Source organism: Lineus longissimus, chromosome 5 (assembly GCF_910592395.1).
Source record: "Lineus longissimus chromosome 5, tnLinLong1.2, whole genome shotgun sequence".
Lineage (NCBI taxonomy): Eukaryota > Metazoa > Nemertea > Pilidiophora > Heteronemertea > Lineidae > Lineus > Lineus longissimus.
In genome coordinates, this window is record NC_088312.1 from 13825109 (window position 1) to 13848337 (window position 23229).

At 41.9% G+C, this 23229-nt stretch overlaps 1 protein-coding gene and 1 long non-coding RNA gene across 2 annotated transcripts; one reads left to right on the top strand and one right to left on the bottom strand.

Moving 5' to 3' along the window:
* The first annotated feature begins 14416 nt into the window (after nt 1-14416).
* On the top strand, nt 14417-19567 carry LOC135488665 (uncharacterized). Its single transcript, XM_064773321.1, has 9 exons — nt 14417-14586; nt 14935-15043; nt 15375-15601; nt 15945-16082; nt 16781-16954; nt 17291-17427; nt 17990-18095; nt 18454-18536; nt 19041-19567. The coding sequence occupies exons 1-9, from the start codon at nt 14569-14571 to the stop codon at nt 19078-19080; spliced, it is 1032 nt and encodes a 343-aa protein (XP_064629391.1). The 5' UTR covers nt 14417-14568; the 3' UTR covers nt 19081-19567.
* Nucleotides 19568-19972: 405 nt separating this feature from the next.
* Nucleotides 19973-22262, bottom strand: LOC135488709 (uncharacterized). Its single transcript, XR_010447017.1, has 5 exons — nt 22180-22262; nt 22032-22089; nt 21678-21736; nt 21114-21218; nt 19973-20388 (listed from the first exon to the last, which is right to left on the bottom strand). It is a non-coding gene; the product is annotated as an uncharacterized LOC135488709 (long non-coding RNA).
* Nucleotides 22263-23229: the final 967 nt, after the last annotated feature.

Consider the following 23229-nt stretch of genomic DNA (forward strand, 5'->3'; position numbering starts at 1 on the left):
ATTTCGTCCCGATGGTAAGCGATATATTACGACAAATGAATAGGGGCATTTCGCAATCTTGAGACTAGAGGCGCTGATTTCGTCACTTTCGCAATGCATTCGAAGAACCTCCGTTGGCGTCGTGATTACGTTCGGTTGACTCATCACCCAGCGGAATAGGAAAAAGTAGGCCTATCATCCTGAGCTTGGGGGCATTTCCAATCAAACGTGAGGCGGAGAGAGTAAAAAAATCAATGTGCAGCCAAAGGCGTGGTGGTGGTTGGGGTCCGTGGGCGGGCACGTTTATGGGTGGGGATCAGGGGAGGGTACTCTTCCACTATTTTCCTTGTGCTTGCAAGCTGACTCGGGCTGATATCTTTTTAGAGGACTACAATAACGATTACACTGGACCGGTTTAGAAGTTTAAAATTTCCTAGGATAGAATGTCCGGGAAACAAAGGATTCTATTATGCGCTTCAATCTCTGAGCTATTGCATTGTCAGTCATGGTCTCGATAGACCAGATAATAGGACCATAAAAATATTATTATTATAGCAGAATACAATAGGGCCGGACACTTTTTCCAGGGGACATTTTCTACTTTTACACCGGCAGTTCGTACTGGTCGGGGCGCACGGTCGGAGCGCATAACGGGGACGTCAAAGGCAGATGTTCGGTAATTCAAAGGATTGCCTGCACTAAAAAGGGTAGGGCCTAAATGCAGGGTCTATGGTAGGGTGGAATCGGAGGGGGGGCGGGCGGGCGCCCGGGGAGCGGGGACGAGCGGGCAGTGACCATATATTAAAACAAAAGATCAACAACCTAACCTCCTTCACTACAACGGACTCCTGATTGGCTGTTCATTAATCGTAGAATGCCCACGATATAAAGGCCAGATGTCAATCCTACATATACCACGTTTGTTTGGAGGAGACTACGTTGACTTTACATAGGAGAGAAGAGGAAATAACTGCGAATGCACCCGTAAGAGCGGGAAATCCGTAGTGAGGAAATAGCTACCATACCAGACTTCACCATCGCTGGTCGGTCTTGACGGACGTATATGTACTTACGACAACAACAAAATGAACAAACAGCACTTGTAAATGATAACAATTTTTTTGATCAGTATTCAAAAAGGCTACAGTTAAAACGGTGTAAAATATCATAAGTATCTCTGTCCGAACCGCCACCCGAAAACTTCTTGAAGCGTGTTGTGACGTCATCACCAGCGCCATCGGGGAAGTCGCCGTCCCGTGATTATTTTTGAACCACGTGGGGCATAACTCATGAATAATCAATAACAACGTCACTGCACGCTATTTTTAGGTTTTTTAGGACGTGCGCCGGCGAACGTGCGTGACTTTCAAGTAGTGGGTTCGAATCACGGTCGAGGCAAATTTGTTTTTTTCCATTCCTTATTTTTATTTTGGCCAACATTAACAACTCTTACGTAGACATATCTATTTTCATGTTGTTTCTTAGAGGTGATGGATGGAATTGCATGAGGTTATTAAATACTATACTAACTCCCTAGTCATTAGGCATTTAATTGTCAGTCCCAAGGGTGTCCTTTATGCAGTGGTTCTGTATATTAAACAGAGGTTATAGGTTAAAGGGGCCGTGGCTTATATTATATAATAGTCACCAGAATCCCAATTTGACACCCCAGCTCTTGCCTCAAGTCACCCACTTTAAGTGAATATGGTCCAGAAAATAACAGTTAGCCTTTTTATGATGGTTTTTGACTTCGGCAAGGCAATACAAGGGCCTGTTCTCTCTTCTCGTGAAGTGGCTGGACCCCGGGACGGGACCAGCTTGACTGGAGTGGCCGCCGCCTTTATACTCCTCGCACAGAGACAGTACTGCGCTTGAATATCAACTCTGCTTTTGGAGAATGCCATTCAGCTCTTTGGTTCTTGGTGTGTTTGTTTTGATTTGTCATTGCACATGGTGCGTGACATGCGGGCACTACCCAGCTTTATGATCATGTATGATTGTGCATCATTTCTCCGTCATATTTCTTTGACAACGATCATTGTCATTTGTTTGGTGTGTGTTAGGAAGATCGTTGTAATGCCATGTGCGTTTGTTTTGTCACGTGTCAAAACATCATTTAATAAATATACTATTTGCATGTCAAATGTTATTCGTCAGCCAATCAAGTGCGTTTAATTTTACCATGTGACCAGTGGTTAATTGGAAGCGACCATAGAAGCGCGCAATGACCCCTGGGTAAAGAGGTTGCAACAAAGGGTACACGAGATTTCGGGGATCTAGCCTCACCCATCACTTTTCACCTGCGACGACGTTTTCAGATTCATAAGGTATCAATAGGGAGTTTCGACATGTTCATGCGATATGTCCCCCAGCTAGATAGTTCCTAAGAAATTGTTGATTCCTTGTTCCCCTGTGTATGCCAATGCTGATTTACAATTGTTTTGGCATCGCATGTTGTTGGGAGTTAACCTTGAGCACTGTTCATTAGGCTGATAAAAAAAGGACGCATTTGACTACTGATGTCAACGTACGTACATGTATGTGTACACTGAACTTGGGATGTGCGTCAGGCGTGTGTTAAAATATCCCAGAGTCAAAAAGTGCTCAGATCTCGAAAAATGTCCAATCAGCAGGGGTCTAGCGCACTCGGAGGTGATAGGCAGGTAGTCTGAGCATAATAATCCGTCGTAAAACCTCGGGGACGTCTTTTACCTTTTGCGTGAAGCCCATCCCAGAGTCGAAAATCGGCCCCGGTCGAGGGGGGTAGGCGAGCATAAAAGTGCTCAGATCTCGAAAACTGTCCAATCAGCAGGGGTCTAGCACACTTGGAGGTGATAGGCATGTAGTCTGAGCATAATAACCCGTCGTAAAACCTCGGGGACATCTTTTACCTTTTGCGTGAAGCCCATCCCAGAGTCGAAAATCGGTCGCGGTCGAGGGGAGTAGGCGAGCATAAAAGTGCTCAGATCTCGAAAACTGTCCAATCAGCAGGGGTCTAGCACACATGGAGGTGATAGGCATGTAGTCTGAGCATAATAACCCGTCGTAAAACCTCGGGGACATCTTTTACCTTTTGCGTGAAGCCAATCCCAGAGTCGAAAATCGGCCCCGGTCGAGGGGGGTAGGCGGGCATAAAAGTGCTCAGATCTCGAAAACTGTCCAATCAGCAGGGGTCTAGCACACTCGGAGGTGATAGGCAGGTAGTCTGAGCATAATAATCCGGCGTAAAACCTCGGGGACGTCTTTTACCTTTTGCGTGAAGCCCATCCCAGAGTCGAAAATCGGCCCCGGTCGAGGGGGGTAGGCGAGCATAAAAGTCAGAGCACAGAGCAAAAAGGGCAAACAAAGGGGTAGAAGTACTATTTTACCGTTGTATAGCCCATCCCAGAGTCGAAAATCGGCCCTGGTCGAGGGGGGAAGTGGAACAGAAAAGTGCTTAGATCTCAAAAATTGTCCAATCAGCAGGGGTCTAGCACACTTGGAGGTGATTGGCAGTTAAAAAGTGCTTAGATCTCGAAAACTTGTTATGTGAAGGATGAATCCCATCTGAGCATACGGCACGGGGCCTCTTGTTATGCGAAAATAGATATCAGCTGAGTAGCGGGCCCTAGCGCCTCTTCTTATACTAAAAAAAAATCAATTTTAGCTGAGCAGTAGGCTCTTATTGCCTCTTGTTGTGCCAAGGATGAAGCCCAGCTGAGCACACGGTACAGGGGCCTCTTGTTATGCAAAAAATAGATTTCAGCTGAGTAACGGGTAATGGCGCCTCTTGTTATACTAAAAAAAAACGATTTCAGCCGAGCAGTAGGCCTTTGTTACTCTTGTTATGCTAATGATCAATTCCAGCCGAGCAGTTGGCATTAGTGTCCATATTTATGCCAAAGATCAATCAAAGGTGAGTAGATGGCACGGGGGCCTCTTCTTTTTCAAAAAATAAATGTTAGCAGAGTAAAACGGTCATTGGCGCCTCTTGTTATACTATCGGAGATCTTCCAGCTGACCAGTTTGCTCTTAGCACCTCTTGTTATGAATCCCAGCTGAGCATATGGTACAGGGGCCTCTTGTTACGCAGCCAGTAGATGGGCACTGGCGCCTCAAAGGAATCATCGCGGTGGCATGTACCTGCATTCCATATTTTATATTTGCCAACCCGAGTAAACTATGGTTACTCGGGTAAAAAAGTTCGGGCTGGAATTTCGGGCTGGCTTCTTCGATCAGGGTTCGGAGAGCGCGATCGCTGCTGGGAACCTTTTGGTCGCTCGTGGGACCCGCTTTGATGATCGCCGCCCAGACCCTCACGTGACCAATTCTCCATTTAAGATGCTGCTACTGCGCATGCGTTATCTATGTGTGGAGCATGGTCAGGCGGTGCATCAACATGACGGCAATCTTATTTGAATATTCTATTAATAGATAAATTTAACCCTTTCGTGGTATTTACGCGCTCAACTTGGCCAGGGTGAGATCGGGTGAGATGGATCGAGTTGCGCGACTGGGTCTTCGTCAGTGGGCGGGGGGCGCCGGGATCTGTGGTTTCTTGTGATCTTGAGCTGTTATTATTATGAACTAACATGTAGACTATCTTCACTGTACTGCTGACATCAGGTTACTAGTATTATCGTGCTTGCCCTCTTGTAGTAGGCCTATGGACTTTTCATTTAAGCACTAAAATTATTGAATTTTTCTCTGAAATCTACGTTGGCTGGGAAAGGACATCGAAAAAAAAAAATTCTCGGCGGGACGACTTATTAAGTCGGGGGGACGACTTATTATCTCGGGGGACGACTTAGTAAGTCGGGGGGACGACTTAGTAAGTCGGGAGGACGACTTAGTAAGTCGGGGGGGACGACTTATTATCTCGCGGGGACGACTTATTAAGTCGGGGGGACGACTTATTATGTCGGGGGGACGACTTCGTAAGTCGGGGGGGGGGGACGACTTATTATCTCGGGGGGGGGGGGACGACTTATTAAGTCGGGGGGACGACGAATTATGACAGCGAGGGCGATGCCTGGCTGTGACTCTCTCATCTCTCTCACCGTGTAGACAACTTGGCAGAGCAGCCAAGACTGATTTGGCCTGGCTGTGACTGTCTCATCTCTCTCGCCATATCAATAACTAGGCAGTGCGGCGAAGACTGATGCGGCCTAGCTGTGACTGTCTCATCACTCTCATCATGTTGTCAACACGGTGGAGCAGCCAGGACTGATTCGGCCTAGCTGTGACTTCCTAATCTCTCTCATCATGTTGTCAACACGGTGGAGCAGCCAGGACTGATTCGGCCTAGCTGTGACTTCCTAATCTCTCTCATCATGTTGTCAACACGGTGGAGCAGCCAGGACTGATTCGGCCTAGCTGTGACTTCCTAATCTCTCTCATCATGTTGTCAACACGGTGGAGCGGCCAGGACTGATTCGGCCTGGCTGTGACTTCCTCATCTCTCTCACCATGTTGACAACTTGGCAGAGCAGCCAAGACTGATTTGGCCTGGCTGTGACTGTCTCATCTCTCTCACTATAATTATTGTCAACTACGTTGTAAACATAATGCTCAAAATTAATTCATGAAAAAGGCAGTAGGGCAATATTATTATTAAGTTGTCAAATGGTGAGAGAGATGAGGAAGTCACAGCCAGGCCAAATCAGTCCTGGCTGCTCCACCGTGTTGACAACATGATGAGAGAGATGAGATAGTCACAGCCAGACCACATCAGTCTTGGCTGCTCTGCCAAGTTGTCCACATGGTGAGAGAGATGATACAGTCACAGCCAGTGTGTCTTCTTAAGGATAACAGTGATTACTGCCAATTATCTATCAAGACTACTCCGATAACCAAGTTGATCGCTGCTGGGGACCCTCAGTGTGTCTCCTTAAGGATAGCAGTGATTACTGCCAATTATCTATCAAGACTACTCCGATAACCAAGTTGATCGCTGCTGGGGACCCTCAGTGTGTCTCCTTAAGGATAACAGTGATTACTGCCAATTATCTATCAAGACTACTCCGATAACCAAGTTGATCGCTGCTGGGGACCCTCAGTGTGTCTCCTTAAGGATAGCAGTGATTACTGCCAATTATCTATCAAGACTACTCCGATAACCAAGTTGATCGCTGCTGGGGACCCTCAGTGTGTCTCCTTAAGGATAGCAGTGGTTACTGCCAATTATCTATCAAGACTACTCCGATAACCAAGTTGATCGCTGCTGGGGACCCTCATTGTGTCTCCTTAAGGATAGCAGTGATTACTGCCAATTATCTATCAAGACTATCCAGATAACCAAGTTGATCGCTGCTGGGGACCCTCATTGTGTCTCCTTAAGGATAACAACGATTACTGCCAATTATCTATCAAGACTATCCAGATAACCAAGTTGATCGCTGCTGGGGACCCTCAGTGTGTCTCCTTAAGGATAACAGTGATTACTGCCAATTATCTATCAAGACTACTCCGATAACCAAGTTGATCGCTGCTGGGGACCCTCAGTGTGTCTCCTTAAGGATAGCAGTGATTACTGCCAATTATCTATCAAGACTACTCCGATAACCAAGTTGATCGCTGCTGGGGACCCTCAGTGTGTCTCCTTAAGGATAACAACGATTACTGCCAATTATCTATCAAGACTACTCCGATAACCAAGTTGATCGCTGCTGGGGACCCTCAGTGTGTCTCCTTAAGGATAACAGTGATTACTGCCAATTATCTATCAAGACTACTCCGATAACCAAGTTGATCGCTGCTGGGGACCCTCAGTGTGTCTCCTTAAGGATAACAACGATTACTGCCAATTATCTATCAAGACTATTCAGATAACCAAGTTGATCGCTGCTGGGGACCCTCAGTGTGTCTCCTTAAGGATAGCAGTGGTTACTGCCAATTATCTATCAAGACTACTCCGATAACCAAGTTGATCGCTGCTGGGGACCCTCAGTGTGTCTCCTTAAGGATAGCAGTGATTACTGCCAATTATCTATCAAAACTATCCAGATAACCAAGTTGATCGCTGCTGGGGACCCTCAGTGTATCTCCTCTCTCATAACAGTTTTATTGCCATGAATAAATCACTACTGCTCACATGACCAAGTTGATCGCTGCTGGGGCCTCTCAGTGTGCGTCTCCTTAAGGATAACAGTGATTACTGCCAATTATCTATCAAGACTATCCAGATAACCAAGTTGATCGCTGCTGGGGACCCTCAGTGTGTCTCCTTAAGGATAACAGTGATTACTGCCAATTATCTATCAAGACTACTCCGATAACCAAGTTGATCGCTGCTGGGGACCCTCAGTGTGTCTCCTTAAGGATAACAACGATTACTGCCAATTATCTATCAAGACTATCCAGATAACCAAGTTGATCGCTGCTGGGGACCCTCAGTGTGTCTCCTTAAGGATAACAGTGATTACTGCCAATTATCTATCAAGACTACTCCGATAACCAAGTTGATCGCTGCTGGGGACCCTCAGTGTGTCTCCTTAAGGATAGCAGTGATTACTGCCAATTATCTATCAAGACTACTCCGATAACCAAGTTGATCGCTGCTGGGGACCCTCAGTGTGTCTCCTTAAGGATAACAACGATTACTGCCAATTATCTATCAAGACTATCCAGATAACCAAGTTGATCGCTGCTGGGGACCCTCAGTGTGTCTCCTTAAGGATAACAGTGATTACTGCCAATTATCTATCAAGACTACTCCGATAACCAAGTTGATCGCTGCTGGGGACCCTCATTGTGTCTCCTTAAGGATAGCAGTGATTACTGCCAATTATCTATCAAGACTATCCAGATAACCAAGTTGATCGCTGCTGGGGACCCTCATTGTGTCTCCTTAAGGATAACAACGATTACTGCCAATTATCTATCAAGACTATCCAGATAACCAAGTTGATCGCTGCTGGGGACCCTCAGTGTGTCTCCTTAAGGATAACAGTGATTACTGCCAATTATCTATCAAGACTACTCCGATAACCAAGTTGATCGCTGCTGGGGACCCTCAGTGTGTCTCCTTAAGGATAGCAGTGATTACTGCCAATTATCTATCAAGACTACTCCGATAACCAAGTTGATCGCTGCTGGGGACCCTCAGTGTGTCTCCTTAAGGATAACAACGATTACTGCCAATTATCTATCAAGACTATCTAGATAACCAAGTTGATCGCTGCTGGGGACCCTCAGTGTGTCTCCTTAAGGATAACAGTGATTACTGCCAATTATCTATCAAGACTACTCCGATAACCAAGTTGATCGCTGCTGGGGACCCTCAGTGTGTCTCCTTAAGGATAACAACGATTACTGCCAATTATCTATCAAGACTATTCAGATAACCAAGTTGATCGCTGCTGGGGACCCTCAGTGTGTCTCCTTAAGGATAGCAGTGGTTACTGCCAATTATCTATCAAGACTACTCCGATAACCAAGTTGATCGCTGCTGGGGACCCTCAGTGTGTCTCCTTAAGGATAGCAGTGATTACTGCCAATTATCTATCAAAACTATCCAGATAACCAAGTTGATCGCTGCTGGGGACCCTCAGTGTATCTCCTCTCTCATAACAGTTTTATTGCCATGAATAAATCACTACTGCTCACATGACCAAGTTGATCGCTGCTGGGGCCTCTCAGTGTGCGTCTCCTTAAGGATAACAGTGATTACTGCCAATTATCTATCAAGACTATCCAGATAACCAAGTTGATCGCTGCTGGGGACCCTCAGTGTGTCTCCTTAAGGATAACAGTGATTACTGCCAATTATCTATCAAGACTACTCCGATAACCAAGTTGATCGCTGCTGGGGACCCTCAGTGTGTCTCCTTAAGGATAACAACGATTACTGCCAATTATCTATCAAGACTATCCAGATAACCAAGTTGATCGCTGCTGGGGACCCTCAGTGTGTCTCCTTAAGGATAACAGTGATTACTGCCAATTATCTATCAAGACTACTCCGATAACCAAGTTGATCGCTGCTGGGGACCCTCAGTGTGTCTCCTTAAGGATAGCAGTGATTACTGCCAATTATCTATCAAGACTACTCCGATAACCAAGTTGATCGCTGCTGGGGACCCTCAGTGTGTCTCCTTAAGGATAACAACGATTACTGCCAATTATCTATCAAGACTATCCAGATAACCAAGTTGATCGCTGCTGGGGACCCTCAGTGTGTCTCCTTAAGGATAACAGTGATTACTGCCAATTATCTATCAAGACTACTCCGATAACCAAGTTGATCGCTGCTGGGGACCCTCAGTGTGTCTCCTTAAGGATAACAACGATTACTGCCAATTATCTATCAAGACTATTCAGATAACCAAGTTGATCGCTGCTGGGGACCCTCAGTGTGTCTCCTTAAGGATAGCAGTGGTTACTGCCAATTATCTATCAAGACTACTCCGATAACCAAGTTGATCGCTGCTGGGGACCCTCAGTGTGTCTCCTTAAGGATAGCAGTGATTACTGCCAATTATCTATCAAAACTATCCAGATAACCAAGTTGATCGCTGCTGGGGACCCTCAGTGTATCTCCTCTCTCATAACAGTTTTATTGCCATGAATAAATCACTACTGCTCACATGACCAAGTTGATCGCTGCTGGGGCCTCTCAGTGTGCGTCTCCTTAAGGATAACAGTGATTACTGCCAATTATCTATCAAGACTATCCAGATAACCAAGTTGATCGCTGCTGGGGACCCTCAGTGTGTCTCCTTAAGGATAACAGTGATTACTGCCAATTATCTATCAAGACTACTCCGATAACCAAGTAGATCGCTGCTGGGGACCCTCAGTGTGTCTCCTTAAGGATAGCAGTGATTACTGCCAATTATCTATCAAGACTACTCCGATAACCAAGTTGATCGCTGCTGGGGACCCTCAGTGTGTCTCCTTAAGGATAACAACGATTACTGCCAATTATCTATCAAGACTATTCAGATAACCAAGTTGATCGCTGCTGGGGACCCTCAGTGTGTCTCCTTAAGGATAACAGTGATTACTGCCAATTATCTATCAAGACTATCCAGATAACCAAGTTGATCGCTGCTGGGGACCCTCAGTGTGTCTCCTTAAGGATAACAGTGATTGCTTTCAGAGCCGTAGAAGATCTGCCACTCGTACGGTTTTCTTATTGGAATCCTCAGCATGTATCCGCTAGGATAGCAGTGATTACCGGTACAGTGAAATACGTCATCCGAACAGCAAAGACGAAGCAAAAACTCTAGGTACAGTCAAATGTGAAAAAAATTTATTGTACAAGAAAAGTTACATAATTAATAGCACAGTACAAGAAACTTTACATACACGGACATGTAATATGCGTAAAGTACCGACATGATAGTTGATTGTGATTGTGACGACTACAGATACATCAATGCGGGGGGAAAAGCCCATAATTCGTTATAAACCCTCAAAGAAGCCTTGGCAAACCCATACCATAGATAAAAAAATCCTCTGGTTGTGACATTGTCCTCAACCGCTCAAGGTGAGACCTTTCCCAAACACACCAAACCCCTCACCTGCAGTGCCATCTGTACGAAAGGTGATGAACTAACTAAGTATTTACTTTGCAGTTGCACAGCTATCACAAGAGTGTCTACAAAACCAAGACCCAAGACCCAAGACCCAAGACCTACAAAACCAAGACCCAAGACCCAAGATGTTGATGGGTCTTGGTTTTGTAGGTCTTGGTTTTGTAGGTGGGGGGGGTCTTGGTTTTGTAGGTCTTGGGTCTTGGGTCTTGGTTTTGTAGACACCCACACGGGTGTCTACAAAACCAAGACCTACAAAACCAAGACCCATCAACATCTTGGGTCTTGGGTCTTGGTTTTGTAGGTCTTGGGTCTTGGGTCTTGGTTTTGTAGACACCCCTATCACAAAAGTACAGACAGTACATCATAATACAGTGTACATAGTTACATGAATATTACAAGATAAACGACATAATCAATCAATCCTAGGCCTATACGCTTCGGATAACAAAGTTGATCTCAACATTTTTCCTCGAACTTATCAATGAACAGTGATTGTTGCCAATAATCAATCAATAGTAACAAGGTTGATCACTATTAGTATTAGGCCTAAATATGACCTGTCAAATCACATTAATATATAATTTGCCGGGATAAATCACATTAAAATATAATTTGCCGGGATAAAATTTGCTAAATAGTAAAATCACGACATGGGTATTGATCTTATTAGGGCCTACAGTGTGATGCCTATGTCTGTAGATTAAACAGTTCCGAGCGGACAAAAACATATTTATTATATGATATTAGTATCCACAATTACGGATCACAAACGCTTATCATTTATCGTATAAATCTATACTCAAATATATCTATAGCCCCCATATTCCCTGGTCCTCCCCCACTGCTTTTCGGTCAACGGCCATGATACCATCATCCTAACTATAACCCCCACCCCACCCTGGCTATAGACCTCCACGGCGCCTTCCCCCATATTATGATATTAGTATCCATCAACCACGGATCACGCACGCTTATCATTTAATATCGTACAAGTTTATACTCAAATACACAGGGAAAGCATTAAATATGCAGGTCGACCGCCGCCTGGAACAACACCGTCGCCATCTATTAACACGCGGGTCACGTGAGGGTCTGGGCGGCGATCATCAAAGTGGGTCCCACGAGTGACCAAAAGGTTCCCAGTAGCGATCGCGCTCTCCGAATGCATATGGCTTCTTCGGGATGAAACCTCGGGATGAAATCTCGGGCTGGCTTGTTTCGGGCTGGAAAAGTTCGGGCTAGCTTGATGTAGGCAGCGATCAGCTACCAGGACCACAAGGGATCGGTAACAGGGTTGTACTCAGAGTTTAGGTACTCCTGCCCAGTCTCTGTGGTCAGTGTACGTATTACCACTACTGGCCAATCACGAGCCAGTCTCTCTAGACTCTAGCGCTGGAACTACTTTGAGATTGTTCCTGTAACCGAGGTTTGATTGCTCCGCTCTACCGCGAAACTCATGCACATGTATTTGGCCCCAATTTGGCCATTGCAATATTAATTTTCGAAAATCATGTTTTTGGAGGAATTTGAGTTTATCGATTGGTATATTTGAAAGGTATGAATACGATCTATGCATGCAGTAGGCTATAGCCTGATTCTAGCAAGCACTCTCTCTCGACTCAACTCAACTTTTCAGTTATGAGTAGGGCAAGCATTTTACACTACAGTATACACACTACGCAACACATGTGCAATACGTGTAGGCTAGGCCTATGATTGATGGCTATGGTGTTGCCACTGTTGGCTAGCCTACCACCACCATGATGGACCATGCAAGACAAGTTATAATTTCGAACCTTATTTAGCCACTATTGATAATATTGAACAGAGAATAAACCTCACTAAATTCAGGATCAGTAACCATCGAAACGGGAAGGTATGAAGGATTAGATTAGATGCTAAATTAAGACACTGTTTATATTGTAAAGATACCAAGATAGACGATGAATACCATTTTTTATTTCAATGTAAAGTGCATGATAAAGAGAGAAAAGACCTTATAGATAAGTTAAATATAGATGTAAACACTTTCCAAAACCTCTCACTACCAGATTTGTTACTGAACTCTGAAGACTCTGTATAGCTACATCACGATTTATAAATAAATGTTTTAAGAACCGCAAAGATAACGGTACCGTATGAAGAATGTGCAGAATTTGTAACCAGTCCCTTAAAACCAAGAATGTCATTGTTATTTTAAAATTTAAAATTTTAGGTTTTAAAATTTAAATTTTTTTTTTTTTTTAAAGTAGGGGCCTATCCATTTTGCATTATGTTCTACTTTATGTATTTGTCTGCACAATAGTGTAGTTTTCGCACCTGCACAAGTTTATTTGACTCCGCCTATTCATTATGTATCATTACATGATTTTACGGTAAATAAACTTATTTTGAATTTGAATTCGAATTTGCTGTTGTCACAATAAGTCCATAACAATTATAATTAAATACTTCCATGACGGCATGAGCTATATAATGAGGCTTGGGCCCTTAGGCCTAGGGTCAAGGGTGGGTAGGCCCTAGCCATTCTTGATTCTAATCTAGCCTACCCTAGTAGCCCCTCAGCCCCTGCATCAGCCATGCCATGGCCGGCCGCCATCCGTGACCATGGGCCATGCCCTGGGGCTGGACATCATGGCTGGCAGTGGCATTAGGTAAGCTAGACATGCTAGAGGCCTACTACCAAACTGGATTTCAGTACATGTACAACTACAAGCAGATGGCAGAAAGGCTGGCGGTACGTTTTAGATTACCACAAGTCCGTATGTGTCCCCCCTGTGAATAATTTAACGATCCACCAATGAGAAAGTCGCATTCAAACTCTGAACTCGGCCTATTTCATGGTTTAGCCATGTGGGCTCCGACTACAGTATGTCCGGACATCCACAATGTTTATATTGGTAAAATAATTCTCTGAAAACAGGGATGGTGCAGACTGGTATAGGCCCACTAATTACGCATGAAACAAACAGAGTTGAGGTTTCAATGATAGGGTTCAAACGATGATGTCTATTTACGTCATAGAATTCTAAATCTTCTTTGTAACTATTTGCATATATTTATATTTTGCAGTAGTTTAAGCCTTCGGCTTTTAACTGTAAAATACATGTACAATATAAACCGAATAAACTCTTTGTAAAAAAAAAAAAAAAAAAGGTGTCAAATGAGTTTGGCTCATCATCTATAAACTACTCAATCCACTGTAAGTTCTGTGTTTGTTGTTGGTTAAGATCTCATTCAGATTGTGTGCATTCACACTGAACCGTAAATGCAACATCACCTTTCTTGAAGAAGACCACATTTCACTAGTGGCAAAATGCTGAACTTTTGAATCTTTATTCCAAGTGGCAGGATTCACTCCTGTTGACTCAGTCTTTAGTGTTTCGCACTGATACTAACTAAAATACCTTGTATTTTCTAGTTGATTTATCATCAGATCATTTTCTGTTAGGTTTTAATTTAGTTGCTCTGTCATGTCTGTGGTATTAGCCTAATGATATGAATGATATAAAAAAAAATTTTTCTGATGAGACTGAGAGACATGGTCAGAACTTTCTCATAGCACTAGCGGGTCTTCTACTTGGACAGAAGACGATAATGTATTAATTCAAACAGTGGCCCTGCTGAATCTTCTACGTTTTGTTATATTTTAATATTATACAATTCAAACAACTGGCCCCCATTACTTTTTATGTCAGCCTAAGACTGGGCAGTAATTCCCTGTGATTGCATTAACAGAACCTAAATAAAAGCCACAATAGGCGCTCTACTATTGTCTGATTGACAGTCATGACAGTGATTGTTATTTTCTTCTTTTTTATTTCTAGGTCAAAAATCATCTGCTAACGCCACTGGGCGATACCGTAAGGCCAAGTACAATCAAAATGAAAGTTGGACTGCTTTGAGGACCAGTTTATTAACTGCATTTCATGAGAGTCTTGCACCTTCTGAACAGTGTGATAACTGTGGGATTTCCTCAGCTGCTATATACCACTGCAGCGACTGTTCTCCCAGAACATTTCTTTGCCTTGAGTGCATCAGAAAAGCTCACTTGTTTCAGTATTTTCACATGATGTATATTTGGAGGGTAGGTAATACCTTTATTGGTAATACATGTACATAGTTCATCACTATATTTAAATCAGAATCTCGGTGTATTGGGGGCACCAAAATATCAACTAGACAAGTTTTGTCACAGCATTACAACTGTAATGAATCCCCAGACACCAAGGATGAATTGTTTAAAACCTTATGAAGTGTTAAGCCTGGATGACACATCTCATTATCATGTGTCATTATTATGAATTGGGTTGGAGTTAATCGGAAATTTGAGTTCATTTATGCCAGTGATGGAAAGTGTTGCCAAAGTAACATTTATTTCACACCACCTTGCCTCTCATTGTTGTTCATGTTGTGAATTATTTTGCTCTTTCAGATTAACGCATGGGTACCCTTCTCTCCTGATGATGTGATTATAGATTCCTTCGTACATCAGCATTGCAGTCACACCTACTTCCGAGATATAATAGTTGTTGATGCCAAAGGTATTCTCATCTAATATACATGTATAGTGAATATCATTTAGCTGCAGAAGTTTCAGTTTTTACAGTAGTAGGATCTTTCAAGTGATGTAATTGTTCACTCTGGTCTTGAACATTGCCTAAGACCAATGAGCGTTTTTACATATAATGATATACATGTAATTCGTCTTACTTCTACTGACAAATTGAAATAGTGGTCATAAATCTTTGAAGTTATGATTTCTTACCGTTTCCCAGCAGCAAGTGGTAACCAAAATAAAATATAGTCAATAGGTCTGCCTTTGTTCGCCTTGGTTCTGTAGTATTTGTGACCTTGTAATAACGATTATTTCAGGCAGACATCATAAAGCCAAATGTCAATTCTGTCCCTGTGAGGAAGAGGCAACAACCCTGATAAGGCACCACTTTTGGCCGTCATCACCTAAGAAACCAAAGATGTGCTTCGACTTCCATATCATGGAAATGCTGCGGGTGTTGTACCTTCAGGTTCCTGTACCTGTGATGGATTTTTGCGAAGCACTGAAGCTAATCTATCACCCTTTTGTTGTTACAGATAACCCAGTAAGTGATAAATTTGTGACATATGTTAAACTGGAAGTGAAAGAATAACCAAAATGCCTTTTCAAAACCCTTAAAAATATTTAGCTTGAGTACGACATTTCACATGACTGTCTTGCATTATTTTCCTACTCCTCTTTGGAGAGTAGCTGGTAAATTTTGTGAAGTACACAGACATAATTTATCCTTATTCACAAGCTTCAGCCTACATATGAAATTCTAATTATGGATATTCTGTTGAGGACCATTATTCCATCAGCGGCAAAGACTTTTATGGAAGTGTGTACATGTGAACAATCGGTAGTTCAAACAGGTTTTTATGTTCATATGTTTTCCTTCTTCACAGATTCTTCAAGATGTGTACAAGGTGCTAATCAACGAATCCTTTGAAGAATACCGGTACTTCGTGCATCAGATGAATACATTATCAGGCATCAGCCCCAATTTTAGTGAGCGGCTGTTTGAATGCCCAGCATGCCCACAGGTATTGTATGATTAAAGGGTCATTTGACAGCTTCAAAAATTGTTAGGAATGCCTTGACCTGTGAGATCAATCAAAACTGACCCACTTTTTTTAGCAGAAATATAACCACATGAAGTATTAAACTGGCATTTAAATCAGGCGTTGGGGACAAACTATTTGGCACCAAAAAATATACTCCAAAGAAAGACGTCATACCATGTAGAGTCACTGAAGACACTCAGGCGCCTGATTTTAAAAATGATGCACCTTTGTGCAACTGACTACTTAATACAATCTTGTGATGACATATGATTTACATGACATTAAAAGGTGGTCTCTAGTTGTGTCCTGCAGAATTGGAACCAGTAAAGGTGGATAAATATGTGAGGTCCAGTGTAGTTTCTGAGCTGAACAGTGCTGTATCTGTCGACCCACCCTCCTCCAACCTGTCTGTGTCGCTGTTTCTCACAATTTACAGGCGAGGAACTGTCCCTACCTGTACAACAACAGAATGGCATAGCACAGTTTTAGTGTTGCCCTGACAAAATATACTTCCAATGTTTGTACGGACCTGTATGGATGATATTATTACTGGATCAAAGAAACAAGTTAATTGTGATCCATTGGTTATTTCATCAAGAAATCAACTTAAAATACATTCCTGTAAATATATTAGTTCACATTATAAGTATTTTTCAAAAACTTTGTTTTGTTTGCAGAAGGATGAATATCCAAGAATTCTTTCAATGGATGCCAATTTTGGTCTGGTTAGGAAGAAAACTTCTGGTGAAAGCGTGGCAAAACCAAAACATGAAGGCTTATACTTCCTTGACCAAGATGAGGTGGATAAATTTGTGAGGTCCAGTGACATTTCTGAGCCAAACAAAGATGTTGTGAGTATTGATTGTCAATCCTCCTGCCTGACTGTGCCACTTTCTCTCAATTTTTGAGGCATGGAAACTGCCCATAGAATCCTAAAAATCGCTTAATTTTCAGTTTCATCCATCTATAATGCCATTGGCCTCATATTTTGCCTTTTTCTGTAAAGATACCTTTTTTTCTGTTTCGTTGACGATGTGCTGAAATGGTGTTTTTCCACTAAATATCATACAGATATGTACATTCAAGTTATGTGGATCATGCTGTACCTGTCTGGTACTCATGTTTTGAAAATACCATATTCTTTTTTTGCCCTGCATGCATTCACAGTTCTTTGTTCTTATTTTTAGGACTGCAATGAATTCAAAGCTGGCAGTAACATACGTTCAAAGGGAAGGTATTACAAACTAGACGAAACTGCAGTGTTTGGGGCTTCGTGCAGGCATGACTTCCCCCAAATGATGTTCAGCTTGAAACATGGCGAACGGTGAGTTTACATGAACCACAAACCCTCTCTTTTAAGGCACCCCTGTGACTAAATGCTGTCTTGATAAAGGTGTCTTGTTTACACAGGTTAAAAATGATATAGAAATTAATTTGGTACCTAATTTATGTCTCTCACATATTTGTCAGATGAGGGGGGTCCACTGTAATTCTAATATGCTGAATACCACTATTATCATCTTATACTTCGCGGTTTTCACCACTCATCATTTGTGCTAAAATTTGAATCCGTGCATGAATCTGTCATTTATGTGTTACTTTTTACTCTTGAGTTTAACCTGACACCAGGAGTAACATGTATTGAGGCAAAGTACTATAAATTGCATTACACTAACTGGCATTACTACCAAAGCCTTATTTTTGAGATCTCAAGAGTCGAGGCAATACGACAACTAGTCGTCCAGACATCTTAGTTCTGAAAAAGGATGGTAGAATCATTTGAAACATCATTTGTGTAAACGGTGCTACTAAATTTTTACAATGAGTCATGTGCATTTATACGAAACTGTTATAAAGCGTTTTGTATCCTCTTATCAACTTTTCAGGCTTTCCTACCCAGTTTATCTCCTGCAGCAGCTAATGGAAAAGTATGGTACATCAGATATTTCCTTCATGTATGACATTTCGTGCATGTTTGAAAGTTACATAAAGGTGTGTTGTTGACAAGTTTGATAAACATTGCATCCATGTACCTGCATATATCAATTTCAACATGTTTGAAAGATACCATACACGTATCCACTTTGTTCCGTTCGGATTCATTTTTAAACCTCCATGTTAATATTTTATTACACAACCATGAATTGACTTGAAATCATCTTAGATTCTCAGGATGTCAAAAAGTTCTTCATAGGTTTGAAAATTGATGTACCTCGATATAAAAACTTGTTACCCCTTCGTGGGTTGAAATACTGATAGGATTTGATGCTTTTGTGGAAGGGTTGGGAATTTGTCACTCGTCTCCATGTATGCCATCAGCAAGATCTATTATGAGTAATGATCTTTTCAGAAACACCACAGTGATATTTCTCTTGATGCTGTGAAAATGGCAATTCCCATTTTCCATGCCTACGGACACAAGTGGGCAGCCAGGTAAGAATGTTTTTTCAGTTTTACTCTCATCAACCACAAATCACCTGCTGTTCCTCCCTCCATAAACAGCAAGTTGGCTTTCTGACTGGACCTCATCTGACAGCATGATGTTCTATTAAGTTTCCCATTTTCATTATTTCAAATTTCTCTTGAGAACACTACATGTAGTGTTTTTTCAGTATCTTTTCCTTAAACCATTTCAATATGGAAGAAATCAATTTGTATCCACTTGATCTAAGTCATCAGCTTTTTAAACGCCCTAATTTGGTGTAAATTGTGTGAGCAATCAGGACGCCAGGCTCCGTCGAAGAGGAAGGTTACCATGTGAATGCAGAAGCCTAAGGCACGAGCGCAATTGAAGCACCCGCTGGTGCATACCTTGGTGTTAGGAGCATTATATTAAAAGCACAAATGATGGCAAAGTGTATAATTTCTCCAGATATCCAGTAATAAACTGATCAACATAGCAAGTCCTTTTCCATCCTTCATATTTTACTTTTCAAGGTGCGCTACAGCCCACGAAGGCTCCCTGGTTTTGGTCTGACAAATGGTGAAAGTCTAGAAAGACTGTGGTCCTATCTTTTGGAGCTTTTCAAAAATTACCAAAGAGATGACACCTAGCCATCGCATTGATACGCTGACTGATGCCCTCATACACTATGCAAACAGGAAACAGCTGAAAATTGGTAAGAAATGTTATCCCATCAAATATAAGTGTTGATAGGTTCACAAGCCCTCAGCTGTTTGTGTGTGTCACAAAAGTGCCCACCTTAGAAAGAAAAAGCATATTTCTGGTGAATTTTTACCAGGATTGTACATGTATGTTATTGTTGTGAGTAAAAGATGTGTCATGCCCAACACTGGCTGTGATCTGACCTTCGACCATGTTGTCTTCCAAAAAAATCCATTCAAGTCTGTTTCTTTTCTACAAAAGACTTGAATAACACCGTGTACATGTACTTCTATCCACACAACAGTATTGGACCAGATGGGTTTTGCACCATTCAACTTGGGTATGAAGGATATTTTGCATTTTGGGAAGTCCTGCTTTTGGCACATATTGGGAGTTTGTGAGGTGGCCTGCTTTTCCACCTTCCCAGATGGGGGTTTAATAAACCGGAAACTTCAGGTTCATGTAGATGATATCTAATATCTTTGCATATGGCAGCCTCTGTCTGAAAATACTGAAGTTCTGTGTTCACAATATTCATCATTGGACATTTCCTGCAATGGAGACGTTTGCAGTGCGTTGTGTAAATCCAGTTGTTGCTGAACGACCAGACCGGGGACCGGGTGGTTATTATGATTCGCTGTCAACTTTTGTTGTATGATGTTGAGATCATTTGAAAATGAGTATTCTGCTCATCCATGTCTGACTCTAGTTATATTGTTGCATTTGGTTCTTATACCTTCATGATGGAAAATGACAGGTGGAAAGTTACTAGTCTTGACCCAGTTTTTGTCGATTTAATTGTGAATTGGATATTTGTATGATTTGTACAGAGCAGTGGTAGTCGTTCAAACTCTGATTATGTTCATGTCATATTCAGAAATTTCTTTTTGCACCATTTCAGCATTTAGATTTCAATGTAGTTTTTTTCATTGAAATTTGGCCTTATGTCCATGGCCACTCAAAATCTGAAAATGACTGGACATCATTGTATGTCATGTACTACAACTATCTAATGTTTCTTCTTATTCTGATAATAGTCTGTAACAATGTCTTTTGGTAATTCCTTCATAGGCTCCCACGTGTTGTGCGTCGAATCATAGCCATCCCAACTGATGAGTCCCTCCCTGACCCCATTCTTCATCCTATCCTTCAAGATCTTCTCAACTATAAAGTGACCATCTGAAAAAAAGAAGAAATAACTAAGAGCTATTAATCACTTCCAATCAACTTCCAATGAGCTTTTCAGTCAGCGCTGAGAAAAACAGAAAAGTACCAAATTAAAGACCTGGTTGGAGTTGAGTATGTCTGGCAAAGCCCTGCTGACAATCTCATGGCTACAGAGATCCAGGGACTCAACGACCTCTAATCGGTGACTGAGCTACTCACCATTGAGGTTCCTCACATAAGACCACACATGTGTCTAAGCAAATACATGTAGTTAGCAAATGCTGGACATACATGTAGATTTCAATTGTGATTTCTGTCAAACATGGCCAACGGTAAATAAAGAATAAATCGCTTCGTCCGTATTTCAAGGAGGATTGACAAATGGGACATTATCTGGTAAGGCACTCTCCTCGATCGTAACCTGCTTTGATTCCTTTGCAGCAAATCATTTCTGAATAACAAAACAAGCTACCTTGTCACAAATTTAATTGTGTCCAACTCTTTAAGATATTACATGCAGCATCATACATGTAAAAACTATCAAAAAAGATTTGATTGAAGATGATTTGAGAAGATTTCCATTTATTCTGGAAGGCTAGCACAGTGCAGTCTTTGTATTGAGAAGGATTTTGGCAACTTCTGAGCATCGAGTCCTGCCAGTTTTAGGGGAAGGGGAGGGGATTGCATGACTTCGATCACATCCTTCTGAAAAAAATTGATCCAGATTAATGCCATACCTGCACATTCTTTGCCACAGTGACCTTTCTCTTTTTTGCAACAGACTTGGCATTTGTTTCCTTCTTGTTCCTCTTAGAAGGTTTTACAATTTCCACACTAATGGACTGAAATGAATAGGTGAAATTAATAAATCATATTGTCAAACCAGCTCCAGAGTAGGGGAAGTATGTAAAGATTATTCAGAAATTAAACACAACGATCAAATGATGTTGTTAGAAATCTTCCTAATTGACATCTACATGTATGCTCAAACAAAGTTTTAAAAAATAAATCAAGACCAGAAGATATACAATCGCAACTCAACCAGAGTTAAACACTTTAATCGGCTAACTGTCAGTGGAATAGAGTAATGCCATCTGGTACAGTGCCATATTGCTTGCCAGGTTTGGCTGCTTTGGAATATTTTGCAGTTCAGTTGGGCAACCGTGGTCTAGAGTATTAGCAAAACAAAACAAATGAGCAATTGCGTACAATCACATTTACATGTAGCTTTATAAGTACTTGTACATGTACATGCAAAGGTTAGCTACATGTATGATGAATTTTCGATCAAAATGGCTTACCCCTTCAGAATCTGATTCTCCACCTGCTACAATACATGTAGGCGTTGCTCCTGAGAATTCTGAAAGACAAATGAAAAAAAATCACTAATCATACGAATAAGGGCGTTTAATTTGTTCAGTTCGTAATCAAGGCTTGTGCTAGAAAATTGTTGGGAAGACTATGTATTTACAGCTGATATGCAAACATAACATTCTTGTGAACTATTCTAACTTGCAATGGATGTTTTGTTATCTTTCAAATATAGAGGTTGCCATATGTAAATAGCATACTAGTACATGTACACATAGCCATGCACATCTGGTTATATGGAATTGCAGGAAAGCAAGAAGATGTGATTTATATGAACGAAATACCTTGAATGCCATTTGAGCTGGATCCTGACGTCGTTGTAGTTGGAAAAGGGTCCTGGTTCTGAAATGATAAATTGGCAGAAGAAATCAGCAAGTTATCTGATGTATCCCACAAGAGGAAGGCCAGCATTACTGTGGTAAATCGGCTTACCTTTATTAGTGAAATGGATGCTTTTATCCAGCGGTCTAGGCGATGATGCTGTGGTCGCGGTACTCGAGCTTCAAGAGGCCCGAATGGGATCTCGGGCGTATGACGACGTGCTTCAATTGCGTATGAGCGCAATTGAAGCACCCGCTGGTGCATACCTTGGTGTTAGGAGCATTATATTAAAAGCACAAATGATGGCAAAGTGTATAATTTCTCCAGATATCCAGTAATAAACTGATCAACATAGCAAGTCCTTTTCCATCCTTCATATTTTACTTTTCAAGGTGCGCTACAGCCCACGAAGGCTCCCTGGTTTTGGTCTGACAAATGGTGAAAGTCTAGAAAGACTGTGGTCCTATCTTTTGGAGCTTTTCAAAAATTACCAAAGAGATGACACCTAGCCATCGCATTGATACGCTGACTGATGCCCTCATACACTATGCAAACAGGAAACAGCTGAAAATTGGTAAGAAATGTTATCCCATCAAATATAAGTGTTGATAGGTTCACAAGCCCTCAGCTGTTTGTGTGTGTCACAAAAGTGCCCACCTTAGAAAGAAAAAGCATATTTCTGGTGAATTTTTACCAGGATTGTACATGTATGTTATTGTTGTGAGTAAAAGATGTGTCATGCCCAACACTGGCTGTGATCTGACCTTCGACCATGTTGTCTTCCAAAAAAATCCATTCAAGTCTGTTTCTTTTCTACAAAAGACTTGAATAACACCGTGTACATGTACTTCTATCCACACAACAGTATTGGACCAGATGGGTTTTGCACCATTCAACTTGGGTATGAAGGATATTTTGCATTTTGGGAAGTCCTGCTTTTGGCACATATTGGGAGTTTGTGAGGTGGCCTGCTTTTCCACCTTCCCAGATGGGGGTTTAATAAACCGGAAACTTCAGGTTCATGTAGATGATATCTAATATCTTTGCATATGGCAGCCTCTGTCTGAAAATACTGAAGTTCTGTGTTCACAATATTCATCATTGGACATTTCCTGCAATGGAGACGTTTGCAGTGCGTTGTGTAAATCCAGTTGTTGCTGA